Source organism: Cannabis sativa, chromosome 3 (genome assembly GCF_029168945.1).
Source record: "Cannabis sativa cultivar Pink pepper isolate KNU-18-1 chromosome 3, ASM2916894v1, whole genome shotgun sequence".
Lineage (NCBI taxonomy): Eukaryota > Viridiplantae > Streptophyta > Magnoliopsida > Rosales > Cannabaceae > Cannabis > Cannabis sativa.
The window spans coordinates 24,520,723-24,543,142 of NC_083603.1; the positions used below are offsets into that span (position 1 = coordinate 24,520,723).

The window sequence follows — 22,420 nt, forward strand, 5'->3', positions numbered from 1 at the left end:
GAGAGGGAAAAAGTGTTGGGTTTTATGCCCTAAATAAAACTCATTTCAATATAATCAGATTTACTTATTAATATAGATCAGAAATAACATTTAATGTTGTATGGTTCACATGATTTATTTCATGATTATATGTACATAATGTATAAATTCATCTGAAACCCTTTTCACATACTTGATCCTGTTTATTGTGCTGTCAACACATTGGAAAGTAAACATGACTATGTGAATAAAGTTTCCTAGATTTATCAGACATAGGGTTTTACTGATATGATAATCTACAACAGGGTTTACTTGCATTTGGAAAAGTGCTATGTTCTTTCCAGAGCATTGGTTAAAGTAAAGCTCAGGTTGGATGCATGGAGTATGCATCGGAAGGGACCGATATTGAACTTTGACTTAGATTTATTTAACTTACCGTAATATCTATTCAAGTCAATATCGCCTAGTTGATCCTAGATCAAATGTTCTTAATCCTGTTATGATTAGGCTCAATCTTGAAAGGCTATTCGTGTTCTTTGATTTGTTAGTTAAGCCTACTTTTAGGTCAGGGGGATACGTACATTTTGGGAACACGGTAGTGCAATTGAGTGGGAGCGCTAGCATAAACATGGAATCTATAGCTTCTATCTGGCAAATAGTAAGCAAAGGATGATCTCCTTCGAGCTTGACCAAACGAACATAAATGGTGGAGTACTCATTTCACATAAGCTGGAATATCATTTATACGGGGTCAAGTGTTTTAAGGAATAAATACATTGTAGGGTGTAACGGTAATTTAATCCTTTTACAGTGTAGATCATTCATATAGAGGATCATTGATCAAATTAGGATTATAACAATGGATAACTAATGATGTGTCTATATGGTGGAACATATAGAGCACTCTATATACTGAGAGTGCAATTCTAAGTTCTATGCGTGGATTCAACGAAGAATTAATAAGTTAGTGAATTTTAGTGCTAAATTCTTGATCTACTTCTTGGAAGCTCGGTTATATAGACCCATGGTCCCCGCACTAGTTGAGATAATATTGCTTGTAAGACTCATGTAATTGGTTGTGATTAATCAATTATAATTCTCAAATTAGACTATGTCTATTTGTGAATTTTTTACTAAGTAAGGGCGAAATTGTAAAGAAAGAGTTTTTAGGGGCATATTTGTTAATTATGATACTTTGTATGGTTCAATTAATAAATATGATAAATGACAATATTATTTAATAATTATTTATAGTTATTAAATAGTTAGAATTGGCATTTAAATGGTTGAATTAGAAAATTGGCGTTTTTGAGAAAATCAGATGCAGAAAAGATAAAACTGCAAAATTGCAAAAAGTGAGGCCCAAATCCACTAAGCATCGCCAGCCACTTTTGTAGGCAATTTAAACTGATATTTTCATTATTTTAATGCCAAATAATTCAAACCTAACCCTAGTGGAATGCTATAAATAGATAGTGAAGACTTCAGGAAAATTACAATTAAATTTTCTATTTTTCCTTCAGAGAAAAACCTGAGCCTTCTCTCTCCCTATCTTTGGCTGAACCCACTCTCTCTCTCTTCCTCATTGAGATTTTGAAATACTTAGTGTATGAGTAGTGCCCACACACAGCAATTGATACCTCAATCATAGTGAGGAAGATCGTGAAGAAAGACTTTCAGCAAGAAGGAGTTTCAGCATCAAAGATTCAGAGAAAGAGATCCAGGTTCAGATATTGATAATGCTCTGCTACAGAAAGGAATCAAGGGCTAAATATCTGAACGGAAGGAGTCATTTAATTCTGCTGCACCCAATGTAAGGTTTCTTTAACTTTATATGTGTTTATTTCATCGTTTTAGAAAGTTCATATTTAGGGTGTTAATAAACATACTTGTGAGTAGATCTAAGATCCTGGTAAAATAATAACCAACAAAAAGAGAGCTCAAAATGAAAGTGTCATTCGACTGTTTGGGGGTAAGTGAACAATAGAAGGATTTGTGTCGTTTTCTCACACTCGCAATATCTTTACCGTCGGTTTTAAAACGCCACACAAAGCATGAGTGAGGCTTTGAAAACGACGCTAATAATGAACGAATTTTTTTAATTTTTTGACTTTTACCGTCGGTTGGGTAATTAGTGACGGACATAGAGCCGACGTAATTTATTTATTTTTTGTGACATTTTAAAAATGACGAATATATTGAATATGGTACTATTCACGTCGGTCAACGCGATGATCAGTCGCGTTGACCGACGTGAATAGTGAATTTTGTAGTAGTGGACCAAGAGCACACTAGCTTCCATATAGACATTGTTCTATACTGGTACAAAGCCATGTCATTTGTCTCAAGAATGCTAAAGTTGCCTACCAAAGTTTAGTTAACAAGTTGTTCAAGGACTAGATCGAACGAAACATGGAAGTATATGTGGATGACAGGCTCGTCAAATCCAGGAAGGTTGGGGGCACATAGAGGATTTGAATGAATGTTTCAAAATTCGCAAGAAATACAACATGAAATTCAATCCCTTAAAGTGCTCTTTTGGAGTCAGGTTCTGTAATGTTCTTGGTTCATTGTTCATGCCCGAGGAAGGTCAGTAAAACAACAAAAGACTAGTTGAGGCTGAAGGTCATTGAAGACACTGTAAGTGCTATGCTGATAAGAGAAGAGAATAATGTTCAAAATCCAGTTTACTACATCAACAAAAGACTAGTTGAGGCTAAAGGTCAGTACTCTTGTTTGGAAAATTAACTTACTGTTTTATCCAAGCTACAAGGAAGTTAAGGCCCTACTTCCAAGCTCATCCAGTTCAGGTGTACACTGACGAACCTCTACACTAAATTTTGCAAAAGTCTGATTAATATGGGTGGCTACTCAAATGGACAATTGAGTTAGGACAATATGAAATAACCTACCAGTCACGCATAACTATGAAAGGGCTAGCCTTGGCAGATTTTGCTGTTGAATGAAGTGGCAAAGAGGCAGACAATTCACAAAGTAATCCTGAGCCAGACAAGGAACTAGTTCAGACACCCCCACTAGAAGAAATTGGTAAAGACAAGCCTATCTAGAAATTTCATGTGGACAAATCAGCCACTGATCAGTTGTTTGATGCAAGGATTGCTCTCATCACACAAGGGGGGCAACCCTTGCACGGAGAAATACAATTTGGGTTCAAAGCCTCCAACAATGAGGAAAAATATGAAGCACTCATCGTCGGGTTAAAGCTTGTTCGAGAAATATGTGCTGAGTACATTAAGATCTGTAGTGACTCATAGTTTGTGGAAATTCACGTTTCAGGGGAATACTTGCCTTGTGGAGAGAAAATAGTGGCATATCTAGGAAAGATCCATGACTTGCTCACACAATTAAAATGTTATACCTTAAAGCAAATTCCTAGAGAAGAAAATGCAACATTTGATGCACTAGCCCAACTAGCGATCAACACAGTGATAGATAAAGTGAACCTAGTTCCAATTCAATTTCTAAAAGAACCCAGCATCACCTACATGGAGGAAATCAAGATGATAGATGACAAACCAAATTGGATGACTCCCATAGAAGCCTACCTTAACACTGGAGAATATCCGAGCAATAGGATGAAGCTAGGAAAATGATGAGAAAGGCTATATGGTACATAATAATTGAAGGTGTAATGTGTAAAAGAGGTTTCTCGACACCATTGTTAAGGTGTGTAACAAGTGAAGAAGCTGTACGGCTCTTATTTAAAGTTCACGATGGATTTTGTGGTAGTCACGCTAGGGGCAAAGTCTATCTAAGAGAATACTAAGGCAAGGTTACTACCAAAAATAATTGAAGATTCAAAGGCCCATGTGAAAAAATGTGACAAATGCCAGAAATTTTCTAAGATACCCCGAGCACCACCAAATGAGCTAATGCAGATGCAAAGTCCATGGCTCTTTTGCAATAAGGGGAATAGACCTGATAGGACAATTCCCAAAGGAAAAGGTGTAGGTTTTTATGGTCCATATCAGAGTTATAAAAGCGAAAGCAGAATTTGAATAAAATAATTTTTATCCAATATGAACCATAAGCCCAAGGATCTCAACATAATGTATATAGACTAAATCTAATCTACTAAAAGAAAACAATTACTTATTAATGCCTATTAGGTTATCCTTGTTTCTTTTTTGTATAATAATTGAACATCCAATCCAAGAACTTGATTGAAGAATCAACAGCTTGATCTTCCAAGCCAGCCTCAACACTTATGAATAGAGTGGGATATTAGATCTTATAGGATGAACAGATTTAAGTATTCCAGTGTTTACTCAACTCATGTGACACTATAATGAGATTAAGGTTTTTAATCTCACGCACACCTTGAGAGATGTGGGCGTGTGAGACAAGAGAGAGAGAGAGAGAGAGAGAGAGAGAGAGAGAGAGAGAGAGAGAGAGAGAGAGAGAGAGAGAGTAGGGTTGCGAAAAAAAATTAATTTTCTCTGTTTATACTACAACAAATTTATTAATTACCGGCGAAATTAGTACCGGCGGAGCCAAAGCACCGGTATTATTTGGTTATTACCGGCGGAATTGGTCATCCGCCGGTATTGTTTTTTGAAAATTAAAAAAAAAAATTAATATTTAAAAAAAAAAGTAATACCGGCGGATTACACTATTACCGGCGGAAATTTCACCTCTAATTCCTTAGGCAGGAATTTGACTGCCCAAAATTTAAAACAACTATTACCGGCGGATTAGTAAAGGCGGGTTTCGCCGGTAATAGTCAGGGGAGTCAGACCGTTATATTATTACCGGCGGAACCCTTTTTATTACCGGCGGTCCCGCCGGTAATAAAATTCTATAAAATATTCCCCCCAAGGCTGAAAATATTTTCCATTTTTCTTCAAAAAAACCCCACGGCTCCTTCAAAGTAAACCCACTTCTCCTCCGCCTCCATCTCCGGCGCATCCCCCTTCTGCTCCGCCTCCATCTCCGACGCCCATCCCCCTTCTCCTCCTCCATCTCCGGCGCCCATTCCAGCCATTGCAAAGGTAAAGTTTTTGTTATAATATATTTTTTTTTGCTATATTATTTCGGTTTTAAAATTTGTTTTGTAATTATTTTTTTTTTGTTATCTTTGGTTTAAGTTTTGGGTAGGAGTATAATAGCTAACGGAGATTTGCAACGTCGGAGGAGGAATACAAATTTCTACCAGAAATTAAAGAGATTGGTGCTTTTAGTTTTCTGTTGGTATTTTATTTTTTGTGTTGTGAATTTTTTTGTAAATGGTATATAAATATATATAAATCTGTGTGTATTGTTGATAGTGTAAGTATAAGTGTATGATTTTTTTTTTATATAAAATATGTATGGATATCACTTATATGTTAATATATAATATATGTAATATACACATTATACTTGGAAATATGTGTTTAGAAATATTGTATTTTGTGTTTTGTATATTGTATATTGGATATTGTATTTTGTATATTGTATATACAGTGTATATACTGTATATAATGTATATATACTCTATATATAATATATATATAAACAACTTATATAACTTATATATATGTAGAAAATTATAAAATGGATATGTAATTGATTATTTTTAAAAAATATAGTTGAAAAATTAGAATAAATCTTTATTATTGGAAAAAATACTTAGAAGTATAATATTTTTTAACATTAAGTATATAAATGTAACTAAATATAATTAATTTTTATGTATATACAACATAAAAAATAAACTTTTTCATGTAAATTATTAAATAAGATTTTAAAATCTAAATTATAATTTTTTAATAATAAAAATTTAACAACAAAAATTTTATGAAATATATACTTACTAATTAAATATTAAAAATTAATTAAATAATGAAATTTTAACATTAAAATATGTAAAGAATAAATATTAATAAAATAATAATTTTTTTAATTTTAAAAAAATTAATAAATGAAAATTTTAATAAAATATATACTTGAAAAATAAATATAAAAGCAAAAAAAAAAATATTTTGATGTAAAGAATCAAATTTTTTTTTACGATTTTAATTATAATTTATTTTAAGAAAAAGATTCAACATAGGAAAATATTTTTAAATAATATTTCTTTAAAAAATTAATTAAATAATGAAATTTTAACATTAAAATATGTAAAAAAAAATTAATAAAATAATAATTTTTTTAATATAAAAAAATTAATAAATGAAAATTTTATTATAATATATACTTGAAAAAAAATATAAAAGCAAAAAAAAAATATTTAGATGTAAAAATTAAAATTCCTTTTAAGATTTTAATTATAATTTTTTTTAAGAAAAATATTCAATATAGGAAAATATTTTTTAAATAATATTTTTTTAAAAATTAAAAATAGAAAATATATTTCATAAGGAATGTTTTTTTAATAATATATAAATAATTGTGTACGTATTAAAATAATAATGAATTTTTTTAATAAAATAGCATAAAATATCTTAAAATAGCATAAAATTTTATCATTCAATTTTTCTTTATACTATTAAATCTTATGTCTTTATAAAATTTTAGATGACAATCGACAAGTCTTGGACCACTTTGCGAAATCGTAGATGTCCACAATATTGGGATGCTCTAAATGCATTTTTAGAGATGGCCTCGAAATGTAAAGATTGTGATGGTAGAATTAGGTGCCCATGTGTAAGATGTGTGAACAATAGGCTTCAAACTTTACCTGTTGTGAAAGCACATATATTCGATTGGGGTTTTTTTACTGGTTACGAGAAGTGGACTTACCACGGGGAAGCAGAATCTAGTGCAACTAATGCAATGAATGACCATGATGCCGCTGATGATGATACTGAAATTGACGAGATGATTCCGATAGTGGATGACTTCCTTCAGCCGTCATTCGAAATGGATGATAATCCAGATGCAAATCAATGCCGCGACGAATTATTTGAAGAAATTGAGGCGGAGTTGTATCCTGGTTGTGATTGGATATCTTCTCTTAACTTTTTGGCAAAGTTATTGCATTTGAAAGTTAGGGGAAAGATTCCTAACAACATATTTGATGAATTACTGAAGTTATTAAAATTTTCTTTTCCAAAGGAAAATAAAATTCCATCATACTATTATGATGCCAAGAAAAAATTGAAAAAATTAGGGTTGGGGTATGAGTCAATTCATGTGTGCAAGCACAATTGCTGTTTATTTTACAATGAACATGCAAATGAAGATTCATGTCCAGTCTGTGGCACTAGTAGATGGATAACTTCAGAAAATTTAGGAGCAAAAAAGGTGCCTCATAAGGTGATGCGTTACTTTCTGTTAATTCCGCAACTGAAGAGACTGTATACTTCAAGGCGTACGGCAAAATACATGGTATGGCACCACAGTGGTAAATCAAAAGATGAGGGTGTGATGCGACACCCTGTGGATGGTGCAGCGTGGAAGGAATTTGATGCCAAACACTCTGATTTTGCTAGCGAACCTCGAAATGTTCGTCTCGGTTTAGCTGCCGATGGCTTTAATCCATTTGGCAACATGAGCCAAGCTTACAGTATGTGGCCTGTAGTTTTGGCGAACTATAATCTTCCACCTTGGTTATGTATGAAAGATAATAATTTTATGTTGACCGTTCTTATTCCTGGAGATAAATCACCCAGAATGGACATAGACGTATTTTTAAGACCCTTGGTGGATGAGTTAAAGGAGTTGTGGGTTAACGGAGTAGATACGAGAGATTGTCAAACCAACACTGTCTTCAAGTTGCGTGCAACTCTTTTGTGGACAGTGAATGATTTTCCCGCTCGTAGTTATTTGTCTGGTTGGAGTGGTCAAGGATATAAAGTTTGTCCTACTTGCAATGAAGATACATCTTCTATTCGAGTAATTGGTAAGACATCTTACGTGGGTCATAAAAGATTTTTGCCAAATAACCATCGAATGAGAAGGGATACTCAATTTGACAGACAAATTGAGAGAAGACCTCCTCCAAGACGTTTTACTGGTGAAGAAGTATTAGAACAAGTAAAGAAACTCCCACCCCACCTCCCTGGAAATCATGAGCTCTTTGGTGGTGTGAAGCGTAGGCGAGTTGCAGAAAATCATAATTGGCGGAAAAAAGGCATCTTCTACGAGCTTGACTATTGGTGTTCAAATATTCTTAAACACAATATTGATGTCATGCATGTTGAGAAGAATGTTTGTGATAGTTTATTGGGCACAATATTGGACAATGAGAAATCCAAGGACACTACCAATGCAAGACACGATTTAAAGAAGCTAGGCATCAGAGAATCGTTGTAGATTTATGAAGATGAGAGGGGGAAGCTGTTGAAACCTCATGCACCTTACGGGCTTAAACCTGATGACTGGATCCAATTTTGTAAATTTATTAAGGATGTGAAATTTCCCGATGGCTTTTGTTCGAATTTGAAAAACAAAAGTAAATGAAAATTTAATGAATGTCATCGGATTGAAGTCACACGACTGTCATGTAATAACGCAACGATTACTGTCTGTTGGTGTTCGCAAGTTTCTCCCGAACGCTATATTGACCACCATCTCTGAACTGTGAAACTTTTTCAGGCAAATTTGTTCAAGGACTATAAATGTTAAAGACATGGAGATTGCTCAACAAGATCTTATTTTAATCTTGTGTAAAATGGAGTCCATATTTCCTCCTGCATTTTTTGACATAATGATTCATTTGGTCCTTCATTTGCCTGAAGAAGCAATTTTGGGTGGACCTATTTTTATGAGGTGGATGTATCCATTTGAAAGATACATGAAAAAAATTGAAGAACTACGTAGGAAATAAAGCACGTCCTGAAGGGTCGATAGCAGAAAGTTACGTTATTGATGAGGCTTTGACATTTTGTTCAATGTATTTCAAGGGGGTTGAAACAAGGTTTAACCGTCTTGATCGTAATGAAGATGAGGTTGTCCCACGAAAGCTTTCTGTGTTTCAATCTCAGTGTCGATCCATTACAAAAGGTAATCTCCGACCACTTGATCGCGCATCTCGTGAACAAGTAGAGTGGTATATATTTAACAATTCACCTGAAATTCAAGCTTACTTAGAGTGAGTTTTTTTCTTTATTAATTTTTTTTTTCACCTTAACTTTCAATCAATCAATTCAAATCTATTTTATTTTACAGTGAACACTTGGAAGTGATCCGACAAAATTACCCGAATGGAGATCATAATGTTCTACACGAAAAACATTTTCGTATGTGGTTTCACAAGAAGGTGAATATATATGTGTAGTAAACGTTTATTATCTTAAGTGGTGTTTCTCATTTTCTAATGAGGTACTTATTTTTATAGATATATGACTTGCACAAGTCTAGATCATTAGAGAATGGCCAAGAGTTGCTAGCTTTAGCATCCGGGTCTAATCACTTAGGTACTTACTATGAAGGTTGTATTGTGAATGGAGTTCGATTTATGGCTACCAAAAGAGATGAGAAGAGGAGCACACAAAATAGTGAAGTGTTTGTGGCAGGAACAGAATGTTTTAATTATTACGGAACACTCACTCAAGTGCTAAAGTTAACCTTCACTGGTGTTTACTCTGTCACATTATTTAAGTGCAAGTGGTACAATACAAATCCAAGACCGAAAAAAACAATCGTCGAGAACCTTATCACTAGTATTAATGTCAGTGGTGTATGGTATAAAGATGACCCGTACAAACTTGCTAGTCAAGCAAAGCAAGTGTTTTATCTCGGTGATTTGTTGAGAGGGAAAAATTGGAAAATAGTTGAGAATGTAAATTACCGACAAATTTGGGACATCGTGGATGATGATGCTAATGTCGAAATTGAGTTGGTACACAACACAAACTCATCCAATTTTGTGTTAACAGTTGATCTTGGGGAGTTAATTTTGCTACCTAATCAACCTCCGATGGACATTGGCACTGAACCAAGTTTGCCTGTCAACGAAGATGACTACAACATGGACGACGAAGATGCTATTGAAGAATCTGACGAAGAAATTTTAGTTGACTTTTGTGAAGATGATGTGCATGATCATTTAGTTAATAATGATAGTGATATGGATGATTAATTTTCAATCACTTTATTTTGTAATACATACAATTATTAATTTCAAGTTAATATTTCTTATTTCAAGTTCACTTTTAATTTTAAATTATTGTTACTATTACTTCTAAATGAAATATTTTTTTTTCAAAAAAAAGTAATGCCAGCTGACGTATCTGCTTATCATGGTGGAGACGGGGGTGGTACCGATCCACCGGACCCTTGTAGGGTACCGCCGACTTGTCAGACGGCTCCATCGCCAAGAAGAAAGGGACGTGGCCTTGCTACCAACTTGGATGTTGAGCAAAGAAGGCGGGATGCGGAAAACAATTACCACTAAAACTTGATGTCGTGACAGGCAAAGTGGTTGGTGAGGAAAATTCAGCTTTTGTACGTCAAATGGGTGTTGAGGTCACAATTACGTTGCCAGGACACTACTTGAATTTTAGTGAAATCCCTCAACACTTTAAAGACTAAATTGTACAAAAAATGAAGGTAAAACACATTAACAAGTTTAATGTGTCAAATAATTAATTTCAACTAATACAGAATTTTTTAACAAATACTATTTGTTTGTAGTATTTGTACGATATTGATGGCCATCCTGAGCCTGAAAAAGTGATGAGTACTCTTTATCATGAGATGAAGAGAAGATATTCTGAGAGAAAGAATATCAGGCACACGTGGTTTTAGGAACATTATTCTGGGGATCCAAATGATTTGGCAAGTGTTATTGAACCAGTACCTGATCACTGTACTACAGAGAGTTGGAAGCAAATCATTGACTTATTTTTGAGCCCGAAATTCATTGCGCGTTCAAATTAAAACAAGAAAAATAGAGGGGAAATGCAGTATTTGTCAACGCAAGGCTCGAGGTCAATGGCAGCGTCTCGTAATGAACATGTAAGTAAAATTATCAACTTTCTATTAGCAATTTCTTTTACTAAATACAAACTAACTCTATTTTTAAACAGGACGTCCCTAAAGACTACGTAATTCATACTTGGAAGAGAGGCCACCTCAGAAAAGGAACAGAAGACACTTGGATTAGCGAGACATGCAAAGAACTACATGTAAGTTTCAATCTGTTTTTTTAATAATTTTCTTACAACTAATGCATGATGTTGTTATTGTATTTCTAATATTTTATTTGATCAGGAGAAAATGCTTGAAGAGGTTGCTAGCATGATGGATACAGAAGATGATTCCAGCGATGGGTCTGTTAGCAAATACAAGCAATTGAAAGCTATGAATAAAGTTCTTGGGAGCCGGTCGGACTATCTAAGAGGACTGGGTTATAAATTGAAAGGCAGTTCGGAAACAAGTTCTAGTACTCAAAGTCGAGCTCAATCACAAGTACCGACTTCATCCATTACTCCGGAAGATATGGGAGTCTTCGTCGAGTTTATGTTAAAAATGCGTGATAAGATTGATCAGTCTGGCACCTCCAGTGACGCGTCTCTGCATGACCCGCGGTTTGATAATTTTTTACAAAAATTTTTACCATCACAACCGCAAGGTAGCGCGTCCAGTTCAGCCCCCCCTCCAACGTCAGTGCCACAACAACAACAACAACAACAACAACAACAACCACGATCGCCTCAGCTGCCTCATTTTTTTCAACAACAACAACAAAATTCTCCCAACATGTTTGCTGGCTCTTCACAATCGCCTCAGTTGCATTACATGTTCGGGCTTCCCTCACAGTCTCCTCCTATATTTTTTTCGGATGCCGCTGGAGGATCTCAGACACAACCTATGGTTGACAATATTGGAGGCTCATCCCAACAACAATACCGTGTGTACGGTCAATTTGGGTCATTGTTGCAGCAACAACCTGTGTATGGTCAAATGAGAGGATCTCCACAACATCCTATGTATGGTCAGTTTTCAGTGCTCAGAGTCAGCAACAACTAATTTTGGTTCGCCCGCACCCTCGACAATATGTGGAGATCTTACCTACGCCGCAGACTGGATAACCTTATTACCCTACCCCGCCTGCTCAATCCCGTGAGAATCTTGATGGTTCAAGACTTAGCTCGAATGCAGATGAATTTTTAGAGTATACTGATTTGAACAATGATAGTTAGTTTTTTTTTTTTAATTATGTCAAGTTTTATGTTTTAAAGTTTATTTAAAGACAATTCTCTAATTTTATTTAAGATAATATATTTTTTTATTGTAATGGACAAATTAATTTTAATGCTTAATTTCTTAATTTTAATGTTTAATGCTTAATTTCTTAATTTTGATGTTTTATTTCTAATTAATAATATATTTATTTATGAAATAATTATTATATATAAAATAATTATTATAATTAATTTAATTATATTAAATAATCAGAATGATGGTTTTTTTTAATATTTAAAAATATTATTGCCGGTGGAACAATGATTGGGTCCGCCGGTATTAATCCATCTTCGTGTAAAAGTGCAGACATTAATACCGGCGAACCCCACCGCTATTAATCCACCGGTATTAATATTATTACTGGCGGAATACCATTTTTGTCGCTAATAACCACTTATAGCGACCAATTATTACCGGCGAATAATTACTGGCGGAATCTGCCGCTATTAATTATTATCGGCGGTTTGGCCATTTAATACCGGCGGATTCCTCCGCCGGTAATAGACAAAACTGTTGTAGTGTTATTTCTCAGTTTATTAGCTTGTCAAAATTGTTATTATTAATGATACGATACATCACTATATATAGTGTTATAAATAAAGTCTTTAATCCTTTATTTTAAATAAAATATAAATATCTAATTTGATTTGAGTTTATAATTCAAATTCAAATTGGAATATAAATATCTAATAATTGGATATCGAAATATCAGTAGATCTTTTATTTTAATAATTATCCTTTTAATTAAATAATAATCTAATAATGTATTTAATTAATAATTAAAAGATAATTAATTTAAATAATTTTAACCTAATAAAATAATTAAACCAAATTAATCATGTGCTTTTATATGTCACCCTACACGTGTAGAATAGACCTTCACGTGTAGGCCATATTTTCAGGTCCAAAATTAATTTCTCAATTTTGCCACAAATAAGATTTATTATTTATTCTACCAATGAATAATAATAGAATAATTTTTCGTTAATCTTTTATTTCACAAGGATTAAAATAAATATTATTTTCTCTAAAATAATATATTTATCTTTCTAGTATTATTTAGTAATGATAATATATTTAAATAATTAATATAGTTTTATCCAATAAAACTAAATAATTAAATACTATTAATTATACAATTTATAACTTCCATAATTAATTAAAACAATAATTTTGTAAATTACTATATTGCCCTTAAGAATTTATTTCCCGTAGAAATTAATTCTCACTCGAAATCCATTCATCAAATAAAACCATCCCTTGACAGTGTTGTATAGAGGTGACTCGGGGACCATAGATCTATATTTCAATGCTCCAATAAAACTAAGATTACTATCAATCTCATCAATAAAATAATCTGGTTTATTAATTCTATTATTACTCCATCCTAAATATTGAATTGAACTCTTTGACAATATAGATTTATATTTATAGAATTCTTACTTGTAGTCCGTTGATATAATCAATGTAAGTAGTTTTTCCTCCAATTATTAGTTCATAATTAGAGTCAAAATACCATTTTACCCTTCTAATTATCTTATGATTCCTTATGTACCATTAATTCATTGTGAACAGTTAATGTATCACTTATTATAGATTTGGATCCAACTATTAGCACTCCCAGAATTAACAATATAAGGGAACTAATATTCAATCTGTTAAGAAAGCTTAGAATCTAATATTGTATAATATGGTCCCAGCCATTCATGTTATTAAGGTCCAAAAATAGGAGTGATTCAAAGAACTCAATGAACACAAATAGGAGTTCATGTATACTCATGATGGAAGCTAATCTAATAGTGATCATCATTGTGATATGATAAACTCTTTTCATGGTAACTGATAACCTTGATAATGTATAGTTCAACACTTTCCTTACAAGGATGAAAACAAAGCTATCTTGAGGCCTTTCCAATACCCTCAGTGTTGGACTAATAATTGAGTCCATGGGTTTCATAATAGATGACAACCCTCTTGTACTCACTATTTTAAAATGTGTTTTTCTTTATTAAAACCATTTTTGAACTATTCATTTTAATCATTATCCAAGTTGTAATACATTGATTAAAATACTATAACATATGCTTAAAATAATTTAATTAATATTGTTATCCTAAAATTTGTCCACCTGACATGGCATGTCCACGTAAGCCAAAGACAGACTACAGGTGGAGTGCAACCCTACCGGTAGTAGAATAGGGCCTCCATGCAAGATATAGCAAAATCATCAATGAGCAACCAAATGGAGTGAAGCCAGCCTTCAAGGAGCTGTACCAACATCCCTGGCCGGCCAAGAGAAGCCTACAGGCCAGCCAGGGTGAGCCTATAGGCCAGCCAAGATATGTGCACAAGCTGGCAGGCCAAGAAGTGACTGTTGGACCAAGGAGGCTTCCGTTCGACCAAGGGAACGTTGTCTCTTCAAGGAAATGGTAAACAAAGTTGTCTCTTCAAGGAAATGGTGTACAAAGATGCCTAAAAATCAGCTCGATCTGCCCAATAACTCAAGCAACCCAAGATTATAAACCTCCTCCGTAAGAGGAAGGGACACCTTGGTTATCTCGAGAGGGAGCAGGTCACAAGAATACAAGGGGCAGTTACTCTGGTAAAGAAATTTTGTAAAAGAATTGCGATGTGAGCAAATATCAGCCCACTGTGGTTGCCATATCAAGCTGCCACGTGGAAAGCTGGACGATAACCAGTAGCAGTCGAAGACAAACAACAAGAACCAGGACTACTTCACCTGGAACCCCGGGAAATGTCATGGATTGACCCTAGATATAGAAACAATTGAGGGAGTACGTGAGGGATTGACCCTGAACATCAAAACCAGGTGCTCTTGGAAGATTGATAAAATAAACGATTGAATTGGGGATGTTCTCATGAGATTAATGATTGTAAATCACATTGTTGATGAAATATTTTGAACTTTAGTTGTGAATAAAATAATCATTTCTTTAAAACAAGTAATTATAAAGCATAAACCCTTTGAAATTACTTGAGGGGTATATTGTTGGAATTTATTTTACCAGAATCTTAGATCTACTCACAAGTATGTTGTTTAACACCCTAAATATGAACTTTCTAAAACGATAAATAAACACATATAAAGTTAAGAAGACCTTACATTGGTTGCAGCGGAAAAATGTCTCCTTCCACTCAGATCTCTAACCCTTGTATCCTTTCTGTCGCAGAGTATTATCAAGATCTGAGCCCGAATGTCCTTCTCTTTGTGTGTGATCCTTCACAGTCTTCCAATCTATGATTGAGGTACCACTTTCTGTGTTTGGGCACTACTCTATCACTGAGGGTTTCAAAATTATGAAGAGGAAAAGAGAGAGGGTTGGTTCGGCTATAGAGAGAGAGGGAAGGCTCAGTTTTCTGAAAAAGTAATTTTCTGATTTTCTAACAAAAGCATTAATTTGACTGAGCCATCACTTTCTATTTATAGGCAACTACTAGGTTTAGGTTAGTAATTATTTGGCATTAAAATAATGAAAATATTAATTGGAAAAACATTCTTAAGTGGCCAGCCAAGGTGTCTAATAGGCCTCACTTGGTTTTTGCAGTTTTCACAATATTTCTTTCTATTTTCTCAAAAACGCCAATTTTCCAATTCTAACCTTTTAAATGCCAAAACTAATTATTTAATAACTAAAATAGATTATTAAATAATATTGTCATTTAATTTAATTATTAATTAGACATATAAAGTCTCTTAATTAATAAATAAACTTAGAATATCTTTTCTTTACAATTTCACCCCTGCTTAGTGAAAATTCACAAATTAGACATAGTCTAACTTTAGAATTATAATTGATTAATCACAAATCAATTATTGAGTCTTACAAGCAGTATAGTCTCAACTAGAATGGGGACCATGGATCTATATGCTGAGTTTTCAATAAGTGAACCGAATTTACTAGGTAAATCCCTACTTATTAATTCCTCGTTGAATCCACTCTTAGAACTTAGAATTGCACTCTCAGACTTATATAGAGCATATTATATGTTCCACGATATAGATATGCTATCTCATTTAACCATTGTTATAATCTTATTATGATCAAAGATCCTCTATATAGATGATTTACATCGAGATGGGATAATTTTACAGTTCTCACCCCTCAACGTATTTTGCCCCTTAAAACACTTAGCTACCTGTAAATGATGTTTAGTGATATAAGAATTAGTCACTTAAACAAGTTCTCATCCATTTACTTCTATTTAGCTAAGCTCGAAGGGAATCATCACTTGACTTCTATACACCAGTAGAGGCTAAAGATTCCATATTTATGTTCAGCACTCCCACTCAATCATACTATCATGTTCCCAAAATATACGTATCACCATGACCCAAAAGTAGGCTTAACTAATAAATCAAAGAACACGAATAGTACTCCTGAGTTGAGCCTAAGCATATCAGGATTTAGATTCTTTTAATCTTAAGATCAACTACTGATATTGACTTGGAAAGATATGACGGTAACTTTATAATATCTTAACTAAGTTACAATATCGGTCCAGTCCAATGTATACTCCATACATTTGAAACTAGTATACTTTACCAATGTCCTGGAAAGAACATAATAGTTACTCCAAATGTAAGTACACATCATCGCTGATTATCACATCAGTGTAAATCCAAAACACTGATGAAACAGGGACTTAGTCTTTTGATTCATATAATCACAATCACATTCCACTGTGTTGACGATAATGTAATTGTGAATAAACATATGATCTGGACTTAACTGATTTTGTGTGTAAATGTAATAAACATATTAAACCATTAGCATGTAAATTTCATGCAAACATAAATCACTTCAAATTTCTTATATTGATAACTAATCAGATTGTAAAGGGTTTTATTTAGGGCACAAAACCCAACAAACTCCCACTTGCACTAACATAAAACAAACTGTGCAAATAAATCATTCTGTTGTTTTGATCTTCAGATCAAGTGTAGTATATTTGAATCCACCCAAACTTCTGGAAACTAGTTCATAAATACAATATGAAACATCCTTTACTATATGCTTTACTCATCAAGGGATACTGAAATCCTTACTGTTTTTAAGGTACATCTGAATAAACAGAAGACATATCTCTCATATTTTAAAATATGGAATTGAGATAATACAGCGTAGACTTTTCTTCAGTAATATAACTTTCTGGTAATTTCGAATTTACAAAGTTATAATTCTTCTCTGGTAGAGCTTGAATTATTATAGAATAACTCCTCCACCCCAGAGTAACCACCATCTCATAATTCGAATGAGTTGGGGTAGATACTAGGATAACTGATATAAAGTTCCTTAATATCTAACATATAGATCACTTTCATAAATCTTTCTTGAATATCTTCTAATGTTCCTTATTTCATTACATCTTAGATAGCTCCCACTCAATAGCAGATGTCTCGTCAAATAATACTTTTAACCTCTTTATTGTTTGGAGAGTTATTGTAAAGACCGCTTAGTTTAATTTGGAAATTAGCAGTTAATCATGTTTAATTATGAAAATTATTTATAGCTATTTAAATAATTATTTATACTGTTATTATTGAATTCTGAAATGCATTTTATGTCATTTAGTAGTTTTCATAAGTTTGCATTTCCGGTGCCCGGTAACATGGAACTCGGTGTTTGGCTCAGTAAAATCACAACTTAGTATGTTAGTAGATTGGGGCGTTTTGTTAGACATTGGGAATGTCGGGAATGGCCGGGAATTTAGAATTTCCCAAAAATACCCCTTTAGTGTTATTTATGTGATTTTAGTGTGAAGGGACAAAATGGTCATTTTGCCCCATTATTAGTTTGTCCTTTAGTGGATGGTCATTTTGCCCCATTATTAGTTTGGCTGAAGTAAAATGGGTTAAGTAGCATTTAAATTTCATTTTCTTTTCAAACTTAGAAAAAAATGGAAATTTTCTCAAAAAGCTCTCTCTTTTCTTCTCTCTTGTTCGGCCCTTTGAAGCAGCAAGAACTTGGAATTTTCTTTGGTTTTTCAAGCTAATTTTGTGTGCAACTCAAGCTTTAGGTATTGTTCTTACTCTTGTCTTCTTTGTTTTCTTGAATTTTGATGAAAAAGGGTGTAATGCATGCTTAGTTTAGGTTGTTCTTGCAGCTGGATTTTTGATGTTGTTTCTGAAGTTAAAGCATGATAAATTGAGGTTAATTGAGCTTCTACTAATGCATGATTAGTGGTACTGTTTAAAGTTATGAATTTTCTATGCAAAAGTTTAGTTTTCAAAGAGAAAATTAGAAATTGGTGGTTGTAGTTGTTGCATGAGTTAAAGTTTGTTTTCTGCAGTATTTTTATGCATGATTATGTAGTTATAATCTAGGTTTGATGCTTGTTATGTTGTTTAGTCAAGTTTTGAGTTTTAGAACTCAATCTTTGACCTTTGATGGTGAATTGAGTTTCTGTGTGTGAAGCTCAGTTTTGTTGCTTTAGAAATGTTCTAGGGGATATATAGAACAGGTCTGGAAAGTTTTGTGTGATTTGGATTTGTTTTGAAAGAGTTATGGATTTTTGAATTCTGCCTGCGAGAAACCGGAATTCTGGATGGGTTTTGAAAATTCCCATAACCGGAATTCCGGTTGGACAACCGGTCTGCCGGTTGGATGATTTTCAGAAACTCTAGTTTTCCTCGTTTTTATGTTATTTGGGGTATTGCCATGCTTTTTGTCGATAGGGAAACTTTTAGTTCCTAGTTTAAGTCCCCGGGAAGTGATTTAGCGTATCACTTATAGTGTTGTGATTTTTATGGTTTAGGAGCCTGTAATCCGCCGCGCAGTTAGTTCCAGTCAGGTTGACCGGCACACCTGAATTCGGAATTGAGGTAAGATTAGTATAACAGTATGCATATGTAGATTACATGTTTAGCGTGCATGTTAGGAAGCCTGTTAGATTACATTAGATATGTATGTTGGCTTCGAACCATCCGACTGTGTCACATCGGTACAGGCTAGAGTATGACTAGCAGCTGGAGTATGACAAGGTTGACCGAGTATAGGCTCACACTGTATCACATCGGCACAGGCTAGAGTATGACTAGCAGCTGGAGTATGACCAGTGTGCCGAGTATAGTCTGATACTAAGGTTGGTGGTTCCGTACTATTTTACGTATCACATCGGTACAGGCTAGAGTATGACTAGCAGCTGGAGTATGACCAGTTTGACCGAGTATAGGCTAATACTGTAACACATCGGTACAGGCAAGAGTATGACTAGCAGCTGGAGTATGACCAGTTCGACCGAGTATAGGCTGTTACTTGTCAATAGTACCGTCCCTATGAACGTTCAGGACTCAGTATCGTGTTTGACACGGCAGTTAGGGTTATGGTCAGGGTTATGGGCGTCTGATCATGACTGGGATTTATGTATGATTATTATTATGCTTTTCTTACTGAGTCTGACGACTCACAGTGCTATGTTTATGTGTAGGTAAGGGCAAGGCTAGGGCTGATGGACCGTGAGCGAGCCGGTGAAGATTGTACATGTCGGGGCAGTTAGGCCTGGAGCGTACGATCATCGGGACAGCGAGGCTATTTTTGTAATTAGTCGCTAGGCGACAAGTATTTTGTATAGACAGTAAACTTTTGTAAATGGTTTTGTAATCGGGATCCCGAGTATTTTGTATAAATATTTTACAAGTTTAATTAAAAACCAAAAATTTTAATTAATCACGTTTTCCATAAACCTCGTTGATTAGCAACGAGCTGCACAGTATGTTTAAAAATCACGTAATACGCCTATGCTAGTTAGGGTGTTACAGTTATCTAGTTGTGACTTATTGTATTAGTCTGAAACTTTAAGTTTCTTTTTAGGTTAAATCATCAACATAGCAGACTAGTATTTGAAGTGAAAAATACTTGCTAGAGATTAAGTAATCAAAATTAAGATACCATAAAATGTTATGAGGATTAAGAATTCTTGGTTCAAGTCATTCGAATAGAATGAACTAGAATTCTTTTATCTTATTCTCATAGTTCTGATAAGATATATCTATCCACATGAATGGTTAGATTTGCTTTTCAGTAGTGTTCTTAAGTTCCTATCACAAGTGTCAACCTAACGAAGATGGGTAAAGAATTTTAAAATTCTCCCACTCAATTAAGGTAGTGTGATACATTATCAAAGAACTTTTATAGGTATCATTATTTAATACAACAGTAAAACTAAATTGGAACGTACAATCAAGATCAAGAATTTATATTGATAATAGCTAATTCATTATATTACTTCCATGCTTAAAGAAAATATGTGTCACATAGGGTATTGTGGATAAATTCCACCACTAAGTGTATAGAGATTATGATCCACCCCTAAACGTTATAAAGATCATGATTCTCTAAGTGTTATAGAGATTATGTGGAGTTGAATACAATCCAGAGTTCATTAGATATAAAAGATCGTTTAACTGCATAGTTTTCTTAACTTTTCTCCACCCCTATCAGATCAAAAGATCCTTTTATTAAACAAATTCTTAATAATTGTATTAGAATTAACAATTATTAATAAACATAGAAATATTTTCTAGTGTTTATTTAATATAACTCTATGAAGAGTTGTAAATATTATAGAATTTGTATCAATAATAAAAAACACTTACACATACAAACATATAAATATAATGTGGTAATTGTGTTTTAAGATAAAGTAAATGAAGCTCAATCTCATAAATTGCAATTTGTTTGAATAGAAAATAAAATAAAATATTATTAATAATAAAAAATATTGCAACAATATGAGAAAACAGGGATAAAAATCCCTAACTAAAATTGAAAATCCAAATTGTCTTTAAACTAAAACAATTAATTCAAAAATAGATAAATGAGCTTCATCTTCATCTTGGACGATCTTCACCCTTTTGTCCAGCTTTCCGATCCAACTCACTAAGATAGCATCTGAGTTCAAGTAGCTTGGTCTACAAGAAGAAGAAATAAATAAACAAAGTTAGTCCAGAATCAAAAATCTAATTGGATAATAATTCACTAAAACTCTTAAAGTTTATAGAAAGAAATACCTTGTTTCTTTGCAAGAAGTTTAGGACATTGGGGTTTCCAATGACCTTTCTCATTGCAGTAGAAACACTTTCCTTTGAGTGCATCACCAGAAGCAGCAGCGTTTTTGTTTTTCATGGCTTTGGCACGCTTCTTGGTGTTTCTCCACTTCTTCTTAGGTTTGGGTTTTGAAGCAGAGGCAACATTTGCCTCAGGTTTGACCATCCCATTACCATTGACAGAATTTTGAGGCTTACTCCCTTTCTTCTGGGGTCCTCCAATCAAATTTTCATATCTCTGAAGGTCATTGACTAACTCATGAAAGTCTATGTCCTTTTTATTCATGACATAATTTGATGTATAGGGCAGAAATGATAGAGTCAGACTATTCAAGATAAGGCTTACTTGAGTAGTGTGATCCATTTCAGCACCATGATCCTGGGCTTCTTGGAAATAACTTGCCATTAGGAGAACATGATCACGCACATTTTGATGGGGTTCCATCCGTGCATTGATGTATTTCTTAGTCGCGTCAAAGCGAGACTGAAGAGATGCCCTACCGAATAGTTCAGTTAACTTTGTCATAACTTCAGCAGCCTTTTCGGTTTTAGAAAACTGGGTTTTAAGGGTGTCAACCATGCTGGAAAGCATGAAGTATAGAGCTTTGTCGTTAGCTTTCTGCCAACGCTCATACTTTTCTTTCACAGCTTTGGATGCATTGTCCCCTGACACTTCAGGAGACGGCTCAGTTAAGACAAACAAGGAACTTTCTCCTATGAGAGCAATATTAATGTACTCATTCTATTTTGGAAAGTTAGATCCATTTAGCTTATTTTCGGTCAAGAGTGATAACATGGAATTCATCATGGTTATACAGGATACTACAAAAATAATAAATAGAAATCAATAATGGTTTAACACAATATCCAATTCAGAAATTATAAGCATATAGCATGTAGGAATGATAAGAGAAAATACTAAAAAATACAATCCTATATAATTTCCAAGGTTTTCAACAAACTGGTATCAGTGTCCCGTTTAGGCGAGAGTCAAAGCTACCATCCATTGAATAGAGTTGTCAGCTCATCTAAAATGTTAAACATTCTAGCAACCTTTTATTCGATCAAGATTGGAATCCAGCATTGTCCCGTTTAGGCGAGAGTCAAGGCTATTCTATCTTATGAGCTTCTACCATTGTTTCATATTTTGCAAGTCAAATACAGTCGCCACCATTAGGGTGATCCATACCATATAAAATACTTACAAAGCTACTTATCTTTCGAGATTAAACGGTGCGA

At 33.8% G+C, this 22,420-nt stretch overlaps 1 protein-coding gene across 1 annotated transcript; it reads left to right on the top strand.

Annotated features, from left to right (window-relative positions):
* The first annotated feature begins 6,498 nt into the window (after positions 1 to 6,498).
* LOC133035998 (uncharacterized) lies at positions 6,499 to 8,238 on the top strand. The gene has a single exon (XM_061112461.1). The coding sequence runs from the start codon at positions 6,499 to 6,501 to the stop codon at positions 8,236 to 8,238; it is 1,740 nt and encodes a 579-aa protein (XP_060968444.1).
* Positions 8,239 to 22,420: the final 14,182 nt, after the last annotated feature.

Excerpts from the sequence above, each read along its gene's own strand:
- LOC133035998 (XM_061112461.1), top strand. The coding sequence starts at position 6,499 with ATGACAATCGACAAGTCTTGGACCACTTTGCGAAATCGTAGATGTCCA.